Source organism: Prinia subflava, chromosome 5, assembly GCF_021018805.1.
Source record: "Prinia subflava isolate CZ2003 ecotype Zambia chromosome 5, Cam_Psub_1.2, whole genome shotgun sequence".
In the NCBI taxonomy this organism is placed as follows: domain Eukaryota; kingdom Metazoa; phylum Chordata; class Aves; order Passeriformes; family Cisticolidae; genus Prinia; species Prinia subflava.
Genome location: NC_086251.1, coordinates 10,823,940 through 10,842,478, shown reverse-complemented (window position 1 = coordinate 10,842,478; position 18,539 = coordinate 10,823,940). Strand labels below are relative to the sequence as shown.

At 41.2% G+C, this 18,539-nt stretch overlaps 1 protein-coding gene across 1 annotated transcript in view; it reads right to left on the bottom strand.

Moving 5' to 3' along the window:
- Nucleotides 1-17,707, bottom strand: part of LGR4 (leucine rich repeat containing G protein-coupled receptor 4) — a 78,280-nt gene extending 60,573 nt beyond the window's left edge. The window contains exon 1 of the mRNA XM_063397992.1: nt 17,116-17,707. Coding sequence (XP_063254062.1) covers nt 17,116-17,300 — 185 coding nt within the window. The 5' untranslated portion in view covers nt 17,301-17,707. The remainder of the gene's footprint in view (nt 1-17,115) is intronic.
- Nucleotides 17,708-18,539: the final 832 nt, after the last annotated feature.

Below are 18,539 nucleotides of genomic sequence, written 5' to 3'. Positions count from 1 at the left end.
AGTTTTAAGAAAACACCATTGAAATATTCTCATAGATGCAGGCTGGTTGGAGGAAACCTAGTCATCTAATCCCTTCCCATTCCAAACCAGTCAAAGCAGCAGACTAACGTGGTCACTGATTTTTTGGAGGCATCCAACATGTGGTGAAGGCCTCAGGGGTGGGTAGGCAGTACCAGGTACAACCACCACTTAACAAAGCCATCCCCTGCCCAGCCATGGTCTAAGCCCTCCAGCGGTACTGCCGCCTCGCTCCATTATCCTGTAAATGCCCTTGTCCTGTGAATACAAGCAGCTTCCCCTCGTGAGACTGGCCCAGCCAGTCCAGCCAAAACCTACCAGAATCATAATCAGAGCATATTTTTCACATCAAAGAACCACGGGCTGAGGCTCTGGTAATCTTTAAATTCTCCCCTGAAAGAAAACTTGGAATAGCCTTTTTGCAATTGACAGAAACCCCCAAAACACGAAGAACAGACAAAAACATTTCTATTATAAACACCAATCTGAGAGAATGCAAAATGCAATGTTTTTAAATCCTCCCCACAACACCTATGTATCAGGCAGGCACTTTTTAACAAGCACCATATGCTATAAAGAGAACTGTGTGTCTAGGCAAAACCTCGAATTTTTCAGCTTGGAAAAGAGAAGGCTTTGGGGTGACCTAGCTGCAGCCTCCCAGTACCTGAAGGGAGCCTAAAAAAGAAATGGAGAAAGACTGTTTACAAGGGCATGTAGTCACAGAACAACGGGGAATGGCATCAAACTGAAAGACAGTAGGTTTACATTAGTTTTTAGGGAACACATTCATTACTTTAAGGGTGGTGAGACAATGGAACAAGTTGTCCAGAGAGGTTGTGGGTGCTCCATCCCTAGAACATCCCTTGTTCAACCCGAGGTTGGATGGGAGTCTGAGCAACATGATCTAGTGGAAGGTGTCCCTGTCCATAGCAGAGGGGTTGGAACTAGGTGATCTTTAGTCCCTTCCAACTCAAACCATTCTATGATTTTATGAAAATGCAACTGTGTACAAATCAATGTAGACCTTTTTATTATTTTTGAAATAATAAAAAATCTTTTTGTATTTTTTTAAATACACCAAAGTCAGCTCTCTGTAACTCTGTTCACATAATCAAAGAAGCAACTTTCCTTTCAGCAAAGGCAATCGAATAGTACTCAGTGATTTTGCTTTTCAAAGATAAGATGGCCTACTTAGGTATTCTACACCAAAATCTCTTTCTACTCTTACCTTAGACCACTGAATTAAGGCCACAACAAATAATACATGGCAACCACCTGCCCTACATGGTGTTCCTGTTTCCTCCTCCTACAAGAAAATATGATGTAATTATACAAAAAAAATAAGGTAGAAAAAAACCCCACAGCAATGTCTGCATGGCTTGGTCTGAAGGCCTAACTCCAAGCACATATTTTTGGAAAGCCTATTCGCAAGCCTTTATCAGAATGTCTCGTATCACTGACCTTAATGGAGTTCAACATTGATAAAGGAGGAATTTGCATTCAAGGTCTGTTACGGTATTGACAATTTCTGTGATTATTTACCACAACAGTTCAGGAGAAACTCTTCTCTAGCAGCAAAGAGCAAGAAAAGTAATTTACATTCTAAAACCAAGCATGAAAGCTCATTTTAAGTGCATCCAGTGCATCAGCTACAATCCAAATTTGTACCAAGCTGATAAAAATATTGCTAGAATACCTGATAAAACTGCAATATAATGTGAGAATATGCCACTGCAATATAATATAAAAAAGCATAACAAGACCCCATCCATCTTGTGAAACCCAAGGCCCACACAAGGGTGAGGCTTTGCCTCTCACTAGTTGCATGGCTCAGTCTAATCTGTTGTCAAGAAACAAACAACCCTCCCCAACCAAACAAAAACAAAAACCATCAAAAACCTCAAAACAAACAAAACCAAAAACAACCAAGCAAACATGGCCATAAACTAAAACACAGGAAGTTTCATTGAGGTAGCAACATGAGGAAGTACTTCTTTACATTGAGGGTGGCGGAGCACTAAAAGAGGCTGCCCAGGGAATTCACTGAGTCTCCCTCTGGAGACATTCAAACCCCACCTGGACACATACCTGTGTCACCTGCTCCAGGTGACCCTGCCTTGGCAGGGAGGTTAGACTGGATGGTCTCCAGAGGTCCCTCCAACCCTAACAGATCTGTGAAAAAAAAATGAAACCAAACAAATGCCCCAAAACTACTCACACATCAGAGGCACTCACACACATGACTATTGGTTAGGAGTTGCATCCCAAACTGGATAGTTGTGCTAACCAAATTTGGTAGGACAGCTCTGGACTTCTGGATTCTGCCCTAACATTAGTAATATCTAGTATTGCTGACCCAACAATATAACCCAATAAAAACTTAGCATATTTTCTAATTTTTAAGGAAAATGCACACAAACATATGAAATGTTTCAAAGAAACCCTCTACCAAAAAGAACTGATCGTTTGCAATTATAAAAAAGAGGTCAAAAAAGCACTTATTACTAGTGATTTTCTTGAAAAAGTTATGTCTTCAGTTTAAATTTGTTCTCATTATTTAAATTACTACATCTATTTAAAACCAATAAGATTTTAATCACTAAACTGTTAAGAAAAAACAGCTTACTTAATGCAAACAGATCATTTCAAGTACTCACATGAAAAACAAAGGCTTACCACATTAACTACCTGGTCCATACTCTTTGCAACAGAGACTAAAGCTTGTCAACTTTGATCATGTACAAGGAACCAATTTTTATACAAACACATCTAATTCATGTGTGACCAAAAAGCAAGCAACTCACAGAAGGCAATCAAGTAATCTGCACTTACAAGCTTGCTTATAGACAGAAACAGTATATGCATTTTCCCAGCAATATGCATTTTACAGATGAACTCCAACAAAAAAACTTGGCTTATGAACACTTGTCTCCTTGGTTATCTCCACATAAAAAACATGGGCATATTTTTACATCATCATAGCTATTCTATAGGCAAGGAAATACACTCTAGCTCTCATCTAAAGGTCACTGACTAATGTAAAGTCACATTACAACAACTACAATGGATACAAGGTGGATAAAACGTATCCTTCCCTAGCCCCATTAATAACATTATCTGGTTTGTCTTGTTCTTGCTTATTTTGAAGAAGTGTAGGTCCTTCTACCTTGAAAGACTATGAATTTTACTGGATCAGTAAACCAAAGCCAGTAAAGCTTGCCATGCAGCTCGAAACCTGCTCCTAACACAGACACCTTTAAGCTATTGACACCCTGTTTTCCTCATTACCAATTTAATCATTTACTTCCATTAACACACCCTTTTTTCCAATTTATCATCAGCAAAACTATGAAGATAACATTAAAAAAAAATAATGCCTTGAAGGTTCACAGCATGAAAAGGTTTTTGTTGAAACCGGCAAATTATTTTTAATGCAACAAATGAAACAATGATCTGCAATTACAGTGTCAGATTCCACAATAAATAACAATGTATCTTATATTCACCCAATCTGAAAAGTGTAAAGCAGATGCAGTGATTTATTTATTTTAAATTTTAGTTGAGGGACAGGTGATCACTGTAGAGGTTTAAGAGACTACCCTAGGAGAAAAGGTGAGGAAACACAGAAAACATTATCATTTTTTGTCTGTTTTTGAACAAAGACCAGGGTAAAATGAAGAAGGCAATTTTATTTAAAAACATATATAGCTCAAGGTAAAACAGGTTATTTTTCCACATACACAGACAGTCAACTTTACAAGTATTTATTGTGTCATTAACAGTAGAGTTATTCCATCTTAATAAGAACACTAAATACTGAAAAAAATCAAGACAATTGGAACCTTTTGCTACTTTTCATTATATTTACCACAAAATAGTTAGATATAAGGACTATTTATAGCAAACACAGTAGAGTGAAGCAACCCATCCCTGGCATATCAGACTATATTTATACAGCATACAGATTAATGAAAGTTGCAAATGAAACAGCTTTTAGAACGAATTCTGTACTACCCAGTTCAAAAAATGCTCTCTTCAACTACTACTGAATTCAAATAAAATGGTTTTAACAAAGAATGTTAAAGTATGCACTTTATCCCTGCTGGTCTTTACAATTTATATTTTCTTTCATCCATACTATGTATTAAGAAAGTCATCATAGAAGGCAAACAGAAGGATATAATCTTGAGAAATTTCCACAAGATTAAATATGTGTTTCTTTGCTACCACAGGAGCAATCTTTCTGGCAGCATTGGATCACATTCCTCTTATAAATACATTTTAATACTGTATGACTAAACAGCTGCCAGTGGAAAGAAATGGTTGAATTAATGGATGTTATTAGGTAACTTGAACGTCTTTTCCTTTGTACCTGTATTGCCCTCATAGAGTATTGAAGGGCAGTGCGAACTAGTGTTTTCCTGCTGAATTCAGGGCCTTTTGTTACGGGAGAAATGTTTAGAGCTTGCTTATTCAGTCCATCTAGTAGTTTACTTTCTGCAAAATGAAGCTTAACATGCTATTTGAAAGGTATAATTTATGTTTTCAAGACAGCTCCAGGCACTGCCTTGTTTAGAGCTGCTTATCAAGCAACTATGTTTCTCCAAACAAACTAATGGGCAGAAGGGTAAAGGGCAGTAAAGGTAATTATTGGAAGGAAATCTCTCCCTAGGCCAGAAAAGAATAACTAAACTTGTGTTGGTTAAATCACACGGAAAAGTGAACACTGAAATAACTGAGTATAAGTGACAGCAAGACCTATCCACAATCTTCTTGAGAAAAAATTAAGGCAAGGATAATATAAAGTGGGATTGTGTAGGCAACATGAAGGCAATATCCCCAAACTTTACTCACAGTTCTTTGTATAAACGTTCTCATTTTCAGTTACATACACAAACTCCCTCACAGCAGAGAAAACCGTCAGTAACCCAGTAATTAAACAAGTGTGGTGAAAAAAAGCAGTTAATCTGCATTCTGCAATCCTGGATTCAAGACAGTTTACTTATTGCTCATTAATCTCTTCACAGATGTTATCTTTTTAACAGTTAAAAAATCTTAAAATATGGCCAAGATTTTCAATGTTTAAGGTGCCTCTTGTGCTTCATTCACCACCTTGTCTAAATGCATGCAACATACGGCAATAAGTGCGCTGAGTTTCCAGTCTAGTCCTCCAAAAGCCTTGGGCTATGGTGTGAAAACCTAATGAAAGCTATTTGCACTGAAAAGCTGGTAAAGAAAAGCTGTAACAGAATCTACTCCTTTTGAGTTACATACCTAGAGCAAAGAGCCTTTCCAAGACATCAGCAGTGCCCTGCTGCTGCTGGCAAGATGGCAGCACAACAAGGCCTGTTGGTGTTTTTAACTGCGCATGCAGTGACTGTTTGCTGGAGCTTCTTGGGTGATCTACATATAGTCTCTGAAATTATACTGTGTGTTAACTACTTTTAAAATACAAAGAAAATATGCACCAATATCCTGTATGTCTAACATCCTATGCACTTCAGGGAGACCCAAATCAAAGACTGACGATTTCATACTGACAGGTTAAGAAGTAATCCCATTTAAGGCTATGTTTATATGTTTGAGGTCCCAAAGGAGTTAAGCAACATCTACAACACTGACAGATCTTAAGGCTTTCCCAACAGTTTTGCAGACATGAATTGTTAAGGTACCTGCTGTCAGCCTCAAAAGAAGCATCTGCTAGCACTGTTCTGCTGCAAGAACATGTCTCCTTTACCAAACTTTAAAATTTTGTAAGTCATTCTTAACTCTTTTGGCAGAACCCTTACATTAAGTTGCTAAGCCAGATATCTATATTGATGCACAGTAGAGCTTAACAGAACTCACCACTATCATACATAAAGCTTCCACTTCAACACAAACATGAGCAGGGCTCAAATGCCAAGGCAGGGTACTACTACTCGACAGGTTTTCTTTCTTTAAATTAGAGATGCAAAAGACTTATAAGACTGAAAATGGTCATATGCAAAACGACCTCTACACTTTTCCTGTTGATTCACACTGAGATGCGTAAGTTCTCTTAAGAAACTACTTTTCAATTTGATGGTTCAAGGAAGGCACCAACAATTAAAACTTACTTAGCACATGGCATGACAGGCACTAAATAATTCTTGTTCTTTTTCTTAGTAACAGCACAATGCAACTAATGTATCATCTTTTGAAAGAAGTGGATTTTTTTGAAAGAGGTGCATACATCAAACATTGTAGAATCCTCAGTTTCTCCAGTATCTCTAAAGTGTATCTTCTGATGGGCACTTGCAGGCCAGAGACAGAAGCTGCCTATTCCCACTGAAGATGCCAAAGAGCAAACCAGTGGGAAAGTCAATTTGCACTGTCAAGTGGCCAACAATATCAATCTTGACCTTTTTATAATAAAATAAATCAGACTGGGCACCAAACTCACTGAAGCAAGTTCAATGAAAAAACTGCATGAGTGACAATTTTTTATTTTAAATGTTTACATTATTATTCCACTATTCTCTGTTCTTGATGGCACTGAATGAATCCAGACCAGGTGATGCATTTTGCCTGAAGGACATAGGGAATGTGTCTGATGAGGGAAATACCAAAGGTGTTTGAATATTTACCTGATATTTGTTACAGGATTTCTCCCATTTACACTATTACAGGAAAAAAGAATTTTTTGTAAGCGAAGATACAATCACAGTGCAAGCAGTCCTACTCTTAAGTGGGATTTCAGATATATTATTGTTTTCATGCTAGTCTTTTTTGAATACACAGACTTGTTTTACTGGCATAATTACTCAGGAGAGTTGAAGAGTTTTAAGGAGGAAAAACCGGTCTTGCTGCAATACTGCAAAGTATTCTGCTGAAGAAGTAAACAACTGCCACTTATCCCCAAAACAAATTAAAGCCCTGCTTAATCCTCTTGAACACTGAGATATTGTACGTTTTTGGTCTGAAAACTAGAGACGTGCCTTTGCAATAAGCAGAGGAAAGAAGAACAACATGTAATCAAACTAGTTGAAGTTTTTGAAAAAAATGTCAGGCAAGTGCCAGTAAATTCTAAATTAAAGACTGGCCTGATATTGAGGAGATATAATGCCTCCAGCAAACACCTAGCCATAGTAACACAGCCAGCAGATTTGCCCTTGCAAAGACAAGGATTTTCTACACCCAGCAAAACTCACACTAGGTTCTGTAAAATATTAACAGTTTGGTCAATATTAGCCCATACATTTCCATTGTGTTTTTTAACCCAAACGTTAAAATCAACAGCAGTAAAAAACTACCAAAAGGCAGAAACCTGTGCAAGCCCAAATCATCAGTAACTATATTCTCAGACTAGGACTCTTTCCAATGGACCATTTCCTTTTTTCTCCCCAGCTAATTCCAGGAAGGCCACCAAGACCCCAAGAGGACACACAGCATGGTGAGCAATTCATGCCTCAAGAGAGCAGCTACTTCGAGTGAAACTGTAAATAAAGGAGACAAGAAATATGTAGGTTGCTGCTGACAATGGCTTTGCAAAATTTCCTTAAAGAACGTGTAAGTCTGGCAACTACCTTCCAAACAGTGCAGGGCTCCTTTCAGTGGGTTAAAGGACTCCTAATTTGCAGGAGCAGCTCACAGAACTGCTGAGAGCACTACTGAAGGCATGTCCCCCAGTCTGGGAAAGGTTTCCCCTAGTTAAAAAAACCAACATATATCTAGGGCTTCCAACCACAGCCTCTGAAAAAGATGACAACCTCTTCACAGCTTCTACATGCATGAGTAAAGGTCAGATCCACCAGTTCTGCCACACGAAAAACACCAGGCATGTTTCCAAACAGAATGACCCACTGCACCAGAGAGAGAGGCCTGCACCCCAAAATCACATGTTTCACAGTCTCTCCACCTTCCCAGATGAACAACTACATCTGCTACTAATCTGGATGAGCATTTACAAAACAGCAAGGAAACTTCTCAAGAGTTATTTTTAAAATAATACGAGACAATTTTTTTTAAAAGACAGTCAGGAAATCCCGTATAACAAATTCTAGTAACGAAGAAAGGACTGACACTATACACCACCGACTCCTTCCGACAGTCAAGGAGCAGCAAGCTTCCCCAAACATCCTCTCCTGACTTGCACCATCTCCTCCTCCAGCAACAGGAGCAAACTGTCCTGCTTTCCTGCCACAACCCTAAAGCCTGCAGGAAAAACAAATTCTCACTTTACAAGCTAACACACCGCCATGTCCTGTTTGGATAGCAGGGAACAGCGTGTGCCACTTTGTGCTCTGAAAGAGGAAGCAATGGGCACAGGAGACACCAACCCCACGTTCATCCCAGCAGGACTGTATCTGCGCTCATGTCTTTTGCATCTACTGAACACCAAATACCAATCACCACTGTGCACAAATGGTTGAGGAAAAACACTGTATAGTACCACATACAAAAGAATGAAACGCACCCACAGTGAACTGTACTGCATGGTCTCTGCAATACTTTTGCAATACATTGCATTACTGCAGTGCCAAAACAGCATTGTTCTACATCTGGAGTTCTTGTGTCACCCCAAAACAGTGCCAGGCAAAGTACAACAGCTTCAGCAAGTGCATTTTGATTGTTCACAGCAAGCCTTACAGCTAGCTTATCAGTCAACCATGAAGTCTGAAGTCCCCAGCCCCCTGCCCTTACAGCCCTATACATTGCTTTCAAAGATGGGAATGAAATATTCCATATGTTTCCATTATCAGTGACATGCCTATTGAAAGCACAGCTATGCTGCTCTACCCACTGGGGCACTGGGTCAGGCTATTAATCTGTAACTATGCAGACGTCAAGAAGGTAATGGCAAAACTCCCAAACTAAAACACATTTTCGGAGAGCAACCTTATAAAATATAGTACTGCATCTGCAGCATTATTAAGCAAACTTAAACAGGTTTAGGCCTTCCCTGTGTACCTGTGAAATTGCACATTCATTTATGATTCACTACTAATCAAGTAACTGTTTAAATGTCCAGACACATTTGCTTGAAAGTTTTACGGTGAAAAAAGACTTTGCATGACCTAGCATTTCACCACAGCTGGTTAGAGAGAGAAAAGAAGGAAGCATATCATTTAAAAGAAAAAAAAAAAAGGCAAACAGAAAAAAAGCCTTCATGTTTTAGTAAGAAAATCCTCAAATGAGAGCTGCAAAGATGGCTGTTTATGCTCCAAGGACCTCACTTCTGAGGGTGCTCTCCACGGCCCTCTCAACAACTTCACCTGACTTTGGATTTTTCTTCATTTTGGTGGGTTTTTTTCAAAGTAAATTAGCACTTGCTCTCTTAGAAAGACAATCTTTTTTCTGCAACAGAGACAGAAATTTCTGTTAGAATTTGAAATTTCTGACAGAAATTGGAACTTCAATCCCATCTTCCAGAGCATAATGTTTTGAAGGCTCCTCCTTCATTTTTAACACAAAGCATGCGGGAATTAGCTACTACACTTGAAAAAAAGTGATGGTGTTCCTAGTTTTTGCAATAATTTTCCCAATCCTAAGGAATAAGTCAGCTTTCATAATTTTAAACTTTAATTTTGATTTTAGATCAAAAACAAAATGAAAAAATTCAGACTCAGAAATTACTTCAAGTGTATCTTTACTGTGCAAAATCTTGAGGCTGAGAACATCAAAAGTCACTAACCACTGTCTCAATTACCTAAAGGTGACCAAATTATAAACAAAGATTTTTACTTACATGTATTTATCAATATTAGATTTGAACATCAACAAAAAACCTCAGTACTGATACACACTAAATATCAAATTTCAGCAACAAATCTTAGCTATTTTAGAGTTATGTGACATTATCCCAACAAACATCTGAATACATTTAAAACTGCTGTGACTTTAGAAACACAAACTTTTTTCAATTATGAAGAATATATGCTTATCTTCCACACTCTCATTACTTCATATGTATCCTTAATAAACTGCAGTCATCAGATATAAACACAAAAAATACACAAAGAAAATCTAAGTAATTAACTTTTATTTCTGCCATGGTATGGAGACCGTTCTTCCTTTGAGAAGACATCAAATGAAACAAAATATATTTAATAACATGTCTCTTAGAAGGTTTAAAAAAATAATGTTCAAAACTTAAGTCAAAGTTTTCCTGACTCCAAAACATACTTTATGACTGAAACAGGCCATGAAAGAAAAATACTACTTCCTTTTAACTCAGTAAATAGCAAATATAAAAAACACTGAACAAAAAAGAGGCTGATAAAAATTCCTCAAATGATATTCGTATTTCCCAAAATCAAACATACCCCTCACAGATGTCAGATGGCAGTCCACCAGGGAATATGTATCAACATCACCTGTTCAAAATAGCTATCTGTATTTTTAAAAACATGTTATCATATTGGCTGACATTAGGCATAATGCCATCAGCTGGCTATTACCCATTCAAATTCAACAGCAGTTTTCAGACACCAACTTTAAACTGTTATTTTTGAAATCACTACAGTCCTCTCTGTGGTTTTGTAAGAGATGTATAATATCATTATCCCTTCAAATTCATGGTGAAGCTGAAATACAGGTTTCCCTTACTCCTCCAGCAACAGGAGTATGTTTCTGGGAAGTGGAAAATGCTGACCTTGTCACAATCCTGTAACAGTTAAATAATTAGAGTAAAATAAAATAGAATCTGCTATGTCAAGTATGTATTTTAAAACAAAAGACATATGACTTGAAAATATTGGAAATTTTTAACTCCAGTGAAACTCACTGATAGGAACTTAGCACTTAAAAAAAAAAAAGGAAAAAAGTCAACTGTTTTTCAGGTACATTGCAGCCCATTTTTTCATTATTTAATTATACTTTCCAGGTACCCTTTTACCTGGTGCTGTATGTTTCTAATTTGGACATACCAGCTTTATTCTGAACAAAAGTGAATGAATCTTGAAACGGTGAATGGACATGATTTTGAAAGAAAAGTTCTTAGACACATTAGTAGTGAGGACAGTATTTACGTAGTAACACACAGATCTTCCTCTTCTCTGTGTGAGCTGCTGTGACAACCATCACTGCACACAACTCTGCAGCAACAAAACCAGCTGCCCACCTATCAGCAAAGGAAATAACTACCCCCACTTTTTCAGCAGGGTTGTGCAGCTCAACTTAGTGGTGGAAGTGCATTGAGAACCAACATCACACGACCAGAAATCTCTTTTCAAACCAAAGTTTGAGAACATCTTATCAGAAGCTGCAACAGCACCTGAAAGGCAGATACAAAAAACTACAGAAGAGTATTTCTCTGTAGCAAAATCCTAGCTCACTGTTGAAGCAGATGGTGAATCTACCAGGTGGAGAGGATGGCCAGGGACCTCTAATCCACGACATACTATTGATATCTCTGTAAGCAAAGGTCTTGTAACATTTAGAACTCTGTTCCTACAATTTACAAGTTTCTTCAGATATGAATGGCAGATTCTGCTCTTATGTACCTTTTCCTACCTTCCTCTCCTACTGCTGGGATCATACAAATCTCTCTAATTCTTCCTCAAGCTATTTTTGACTTTCTGCTTCTTCCATAAAGAGACCCAAAAACAGAGTTTGGCAGCACACAGCTGCTGCCTGAAACACATTTATCCCTTAATAGAGTAACTGCTGGCCATTTCGTTTCATGCAGCCTTGCTGCAGTGAACCAGTCCCATCCATTTCACTCCCTCACTTGTTTGTAAAACAAGGCGCAGGCAAAACTGGGCTGTTGGCAAATCCCCCAGAACATAAACAGAACATCAGCTCCTACCCATTCCCAAAGAGAGGCTCATCTTTAGGAATAGGCTTTTAGGAAAAGCACAAGGGTGGCTGAGAGGAAGATCTCTGACATTCAGAGATACTCCCAGAGCCCCCGCAGCTACCATGCTCTCTAAAATGCAATATGGGTGCTCAGCCCTTCGGAAAGGCCAGCAATTTTCTCTTGGTAAATAAGAGCTTGTGTTCTGCAAAAATTGCTGGCTTAGATGTAGAATACAAAACAAAGATCCTTGCAGGGGAGGTTTTTTTTAGTTTTGGTTTTTCGTCCTTATATTACAGCTTCCATATTTTCCCTCTCAAGTAAATAGTTACTAGCAAATTCCTCTCAAGAACTGAAATAGTAATTATTTACTAGTATAAACTTGCTTACACTTAAGTCCAACTTTATTCCATGCTGCAGACTTATCTTAGTATTTATTCCTCAAAATCACACTTACAAGCCTCTGCCAGTAAGCATCAAACAAGAAATCACGTATTGCTGATACAAATGAGCTCAGTGTACAAAATACATGCCAAATAACCTGAGAATTACATGATATGGCAGACTGTTGAGGTTTTTGGGGGAGGGATAAAAGGTAAAGAGGAAAACAACAAAATTGATACCAAGACAAACATAAAATAGGCAAAAATATTTAATAAAACTTTGAAACACCAACAACTTCACTTTGTGTACATTACCTAAAAGCATCTACTTTTTTACAAGACTGACAGATAAACTGGCCAGTTTAAAATGAAGATAAAGACTCCAGTCCTTGGGTGATATATGTTGGAAAGACTGTTGCCAAAATCACTGAATGTTCACCAAACTGAAATAGTCCTCTTGTCTGTGGCATTTCATGGGCCTGTACAAATGTAACAACATTTTTGCTGACTTACAGGAATATTCAAATCTAAATGACATGACCATGTCTTTCTAAAAGAAGTATGGAATTATTACTTGCCATCATATCATCAGTATGTAGCACAGGCTACAAAAACTAGTGAAAAACCGAACTGTTTACCTGTAAAACCTTCAAACCCCTAATCAGATAAGGCTTTTCTATCTCAGGAGAATTGCAATTATGCTACATTTTACAGACTCGAGGTCACATCTGGACATCTTCACTTTTCACCATAACAACTCTACCAGACAGCATTAACAAAACTCAGCTAGGTCCTTACTATATTTAGATATCTGACCACAGCAGTATACTAAGTATCTCTATCTTTGTACCAAATGTATCAGAAGAAATCTCACATCTCTCCCTACTACAGATTTTTACCATTTTACAAGAAAATAACAGTGATAGATTAAAAAAAAAAAAAAAAAAAAAAAAAAAAAAAAAAAAAAAAAGAGGCTAGCTCTGCTCAGTCCAAACAGAACCACATCATTTTCCTATTTATACATAAATAGAGCAAGGCATTGCAATTAATCACGAGAGCATGTAGGTACTCCCAGCATGTATACCAAAATACAGATCACTAACTCTTAATTACTGAAGCAACCTGTAGTAAAAAAACAAGTTAAGAAAGGACCTCAACTGCCACATCTTAACTTCATAAAGCTAGTGCAAAACAGCAGACAGAAATACAGCACTATTATGTTAAATGAGTAATAAAACCCAAAAGATCAAGATGGCAATTTCATCCTGAAGGTCTATCCCCCAGTCTAGGGCAGCCAGAGCTCCCCGCCTTTTACAACTCAAAGAAAGTAAAATCAAAGCAAGGGATCCTACCGTTCCCTGAAAATACACACAAGAAGCCCTAGAACGAAAACTATCTGTATTGTTTTCTCATTTCAAGTGCCTAAAATATAATAGCAGGCACTGAGAAGGGGCTATATTCCTCATGGTTGTCAGGCAATACCTAAGTCAGCTAGGCCCACAGAAGATGTCTCCAAAAGTAATTATCTAGAATTACTTGCTTTTAATCTCCTGCACAAGACTCATACAAGTATTAAACCCTCCAAACTGGAATTTGAATTCTTAAACTGACATGCATGAGAAGCACAAGGACATGTATACCTTACCGCAATTTCCTCTCACTAGCACGAAGTTTTCTAAAACATAGCATGTGAAACATCATAATAAAAATCAGTAGCGTAAGCACTGAAAAAAGAAATCTATATTCTAGCACAGGCACCACTAGCACAGACAACAGTTATTTTGAAACCAAGCAAACTGAACCTTCATAAACAGAAAAACTGGCAGATGGTAATTAAGAGTTACATAAACACCTACCTAAATTATACAGAACAAACGGCTGCCTACAGTAAAAGCATCAAGCAATTATCCTTGGTCATGTCATCCCAACTCCCTCTGAGTTTCTCCCCATCCATCCCATCCCATCCCCTCAGAAAGTTCCAATCTAGTGCTGTTACCTGTCTTTTCTGAGGACTTGTACATCTCCCAATAATCTCTTCACTGAGATGACGGCAGTTGGGACAGCTTTATTCAATTTCCATCGCTCAAAATTCACCAATGACTCAAAAGTAGTGACCAGACCCTCCATCTTTTCAAGCTGCTCAGTCTGATATATTACCCTCAAGAGACCTCACCATACTTTGGTAATCATGTAACCCCCCACTATCACACCAGGCCCTCTCTCCCTGCTTTCAAACCACCACAGTAAGCAAGAAACGAGCAGGGGATCAGTCAAGACCTGAATAAACAGAAATAAGGAATGCGAAGCGTATTCTGTAAGGATATGCCTTTAAGGCTCTACAGAAACCCTTGCCTGACCATTCATGGCAGCACCTGGGAAGTTAGGCTAAATGATTAGACTTAACAAGAAGAAATTAAGACTTCAGGAAAACAGAACTAGTAAAAATTAAATACCATAATTCTCAACTGCCTTGGAACTCATTCACTTGCCAACTTCAATTGTGAGCAACTTTTCTTCAGTTGCTCTCTCATGGCCAAAGCAAAAATCTAGGCATACCTTTGCTTTCGTATCACAGAACATGACCTGTAACACTCTTTCAGCCATCTTCTTTATGCTAGAGGTTCTCTGCTGCCATGGCTGTAATCAAAAACTAGCCCTGTAGCAATGCAAAGGGGCTCTCCCGACATCATTAAATTGCCTGACATGGAGCACAGAAAAGATTTTTCTCTTCACATAGCTAATGTGCTTTGCCATGAGACAAACATGTCATGTAGGAGTATGTTTTTATTTTCATGTCTTCTTCTTCCACCCTAATCAACTAAGCATCTCTGGCAAAACCGTACATTGTCCAGTTCAAGCAGGTTTTTTAATTTTCCAGAAGCCAGTTTTTTAATACCTCCAAAACTGCCTTCTACATATCCTAAACTTCTAGTAGCTTCGCTACAAGAGAGACTAGTTAAGCTCAGAAGTACCAAGAAGTCATCAGTTTTTTTCCTTCTGTAAATAAGGAAGCAGGAACTATACACAAACAAAGAGCAAGAGTTTATCTGCTGCTACAGCACCAGATAGATTCTTCTCAAGTTCAAAAAAGTCTCTTCTCAAATTTAAAGAGCATAAAATCAAAAGCTACAAAACTCATTCCCCAAAGCACACTGAAGTGTGTGCAGGTCTCCTCTCATTTTTGCTGTGTCACATCGTATGTGAAATTTACCTGCACAGTAAGGAGAAACATAAACTGAAACTCTCTGGCAGTCTTATCTCTAATGGGTGTTGGCTATGGCAACTTGTGCCCATCAGACAACTTGTGTTGCAGACATTCAGATGTACCAGTCCATTTTATAAGACAGCCAGACAATGCAGGAGCCATAAAAATCTTATGCTTAAATGCAGCTTTTATCAGAGAGACTTCAAGCACTCTATTAATTTGGGTAACTTCCCTGTTTTATCTGTGGAGGAAAGAGAAGACTGTTTAGCAGTAAGTCCAAGGGTTCATGATGGCAGCATCCAACTCCCTACTCCAAACACTCAAAACCCACAATTTCTGCCATAGGAAAAACATGACAAAGTGAGGTCCCACTTAACACCTTATGAGCACACACCAAAAAAAAAAAAAGAACAAAATATTTAAGCACAGGTAACAGCTGAGATCTGCAACTTCTACCAAATACTACATGAAAAAAAAAGGCCCAGTAGTCTTTCTCCACTCAGCCTGAACAATTAAAAGAAATAATACAAATATGCAGGGGAAACTGGAAAACTCCACAGTAAACTAAACATCCAATAATCAAGAATCAGACGAATCATCCAAGAATCAGACTACTTTTGCATATTAAGTGTAGGCAAACAACGAGAAAGAAAAAATGCAATTTTCGAAGGCATACACCACTGTTGTATTCTGACAAGGGAGCAATTCAGTACCGATCTGAAACAACGCACCATCATTTGCCGTAGTCTGCTGTATTATATGTTGTAAACACAGCAAAGCTTTAGTAATACCAGACTTGACCACTGACCATACTAGATCTTGCTCCACCCTGTGAAATCTGCGCTGAGAAGTGGGGCAAGACTGACAGGTTTTATTGTGAAACTTAACAGGTTTGTGGATTAGCAAGGCTACCGTACTGAAAGCTGCAAATCCCTCCTTCGTCATGTCTCTACAGAACAGTGCTCATTCTCCAATTAAACTTTATTATTAATGTTATCAAAACTCCACACAAGATCTACTAGTTTCTGCCTGCTTTACAACATTATCATAGAATATAGAATAAAATGTTTTAAGAGTTTTTCTTCATTCACAAGCACAACTCGATAAACCTTCGATGTCTGGTTATTCTGTTTGTTCCAAGGTTCCCCTGTGCTTTATCATAGTGAAGATTTTGTAAAAGGGAAGGCACCGTATGTTACCAGACTTACGCGTTCTTGGGACTGAAAATGTTTTAAGTTTTGGGAGGAAACTGGCTAGCCTAGCAACTGGTTTGTAGAGAAAAACTAGGAGAAAGGCGATTCAGGGCGGGGACGTCACGCTGAGGCACACATGTGAGGGCAGCAGCTCCCCCCTGGTTCAGGACGACACCGGGATCGACTCGGGCTCCAGCGAACCCCCCGAGACCTCCCCTTTCGCTCCCACAGGATCCGAGCAGCTTCCTCACAGCCTTCTAAACCTTCAAGGCCGATCCCTTCGGGATCGCCCGGCTCACGCCCGCCCACCGGAGTCCCGGGGTGCCGCTTCAGGCCCTGCCGAGCTCACCTGCCCCAGCGGCGCCGGGCCCTGCGTGCGGCCCGGAGGCCCCGCCGCGGGCTCGGCCGAGGGAGCGCGGCGGCCCCGGAGTCGGCCGCGTTAGACCCGAAGCAACAACAACCACATACACACAATTGTCGGGGGTGCCCGCCGCAGGTACCACCCCCCGCCGCGGCTACCTGCCCGCCCGTCCCCAGCCTGGCCCACCCCCGACTCACAGGGCGTGCGTGAAAGCGCTGAGTCCCGGAGGCACGGCCACGAGCCCCCGCCCGGAGCAGTCCACGCCGCGGTCGCCGTCGCAGCTGCAAGGGGCCGGGCACGGCGGGGGTGACGCTCCGCCGCTGTGTCTGGCCCAGCTCCCCAGGCCCCAGGCGACGAGGCCAAGCAGAGCGAGACACCGCATCGCCGACCTCACCGGCCGCCCAGCCCCCCCAGGCCCGGCTCGGCTCGGCCTGCGGCTCTCCCCCGGCGCCTTCCGCGTACCGAGCCTGGCCGGCTGCCGGGAAAATATATAAAAACCCACCAAAAACAACAACGACAAAAAAAATCAAAATAAAGAGGCTCCTCCGTCAGGCGTGGCTCTGGGGCTGCCTTAGCGGGAAGTCAGCCCTCCGCCGCCCGCCTGCCCCGTGCACAGCCCGCACCGCTGCTCGCCACCGCTCATCTCAGCCCCGCAGGCAGCGCGAGGAGGAGGCCGGGGCTGTCCCGGGCCGTGCGCCCCGGTCCCTTGGCGGCCGCGGCTGCGCTCGGTGCACCCGCCCCTCCCGGACCTCGCTCCTGCAGCCGCGGCGGCTCCGCGCCTAGGGCAGAGGTGCGTATGCTAATGAGGCAGCCGCGCCCGCGCTCCCATTGGTGCAGAGCTGGCGCGGGGCGGGGAATATGCAGAAAAGGGCTCGGCCGCAACCAACGGACGCAGGGGGCGGGGCCGGGGCAGCGGCAGCCCCGCCCCCGCCGCAGCCCCGCCCCCGCCGCAGCCCCGCCCCCGCCGCCGCCCCGCCGCCGCCGCCGCCCCGCCCCCGCCGCAGCCCGGGGCCGCTCCGTGGGGCCGCTCCCTGCACGGCGCTTGGACTCCCGGGATCCCCGGGCGCCTCGTTCCCGTGCCCGCGGTAAACGTGACCGAATGAACGGAGCAGCTGTGGGGTCGGGGCCAGGCTGGCCTGTGAATGAGGGCAGCGCCGGGCCCCGTGACCTCTGGACACCATTTCCAGCTACAGCGTGCGAGCGCCTGGGCCCGCATCCCCTCGCAGCCGGCAGGCGCTGGTTCCAACAAGACCCCAACAATGCAGCGGGAGGAAATAAAGGCAACCCCGTTCGGGATCAGGTACCAGAGGATTCCATCTGGCATGGCACATCCAGCCCCTGGGAATGAGCACAAGAGGCCATGCCGTCCTTCTGCCTCAGGGACACAAAAGCATTTCTCACTCCAGTTCCCAACGCAGCACTGACTGCAGCACAAGCTCTTCTCAACACCGGTTTGCTTTGAAAGAACTGTTTCCTTCTCACACAAAACACTGCCGTAGTACCTGGCTTTTATACACCTCATCCATGGCAACCAAACCTGTGCCTGTCTGGGTCCTTTTCTCCTACCTACCTTAAGAAGAATACTAAACAAAACTGAAACCCTATTATATCCTTGTCGTTA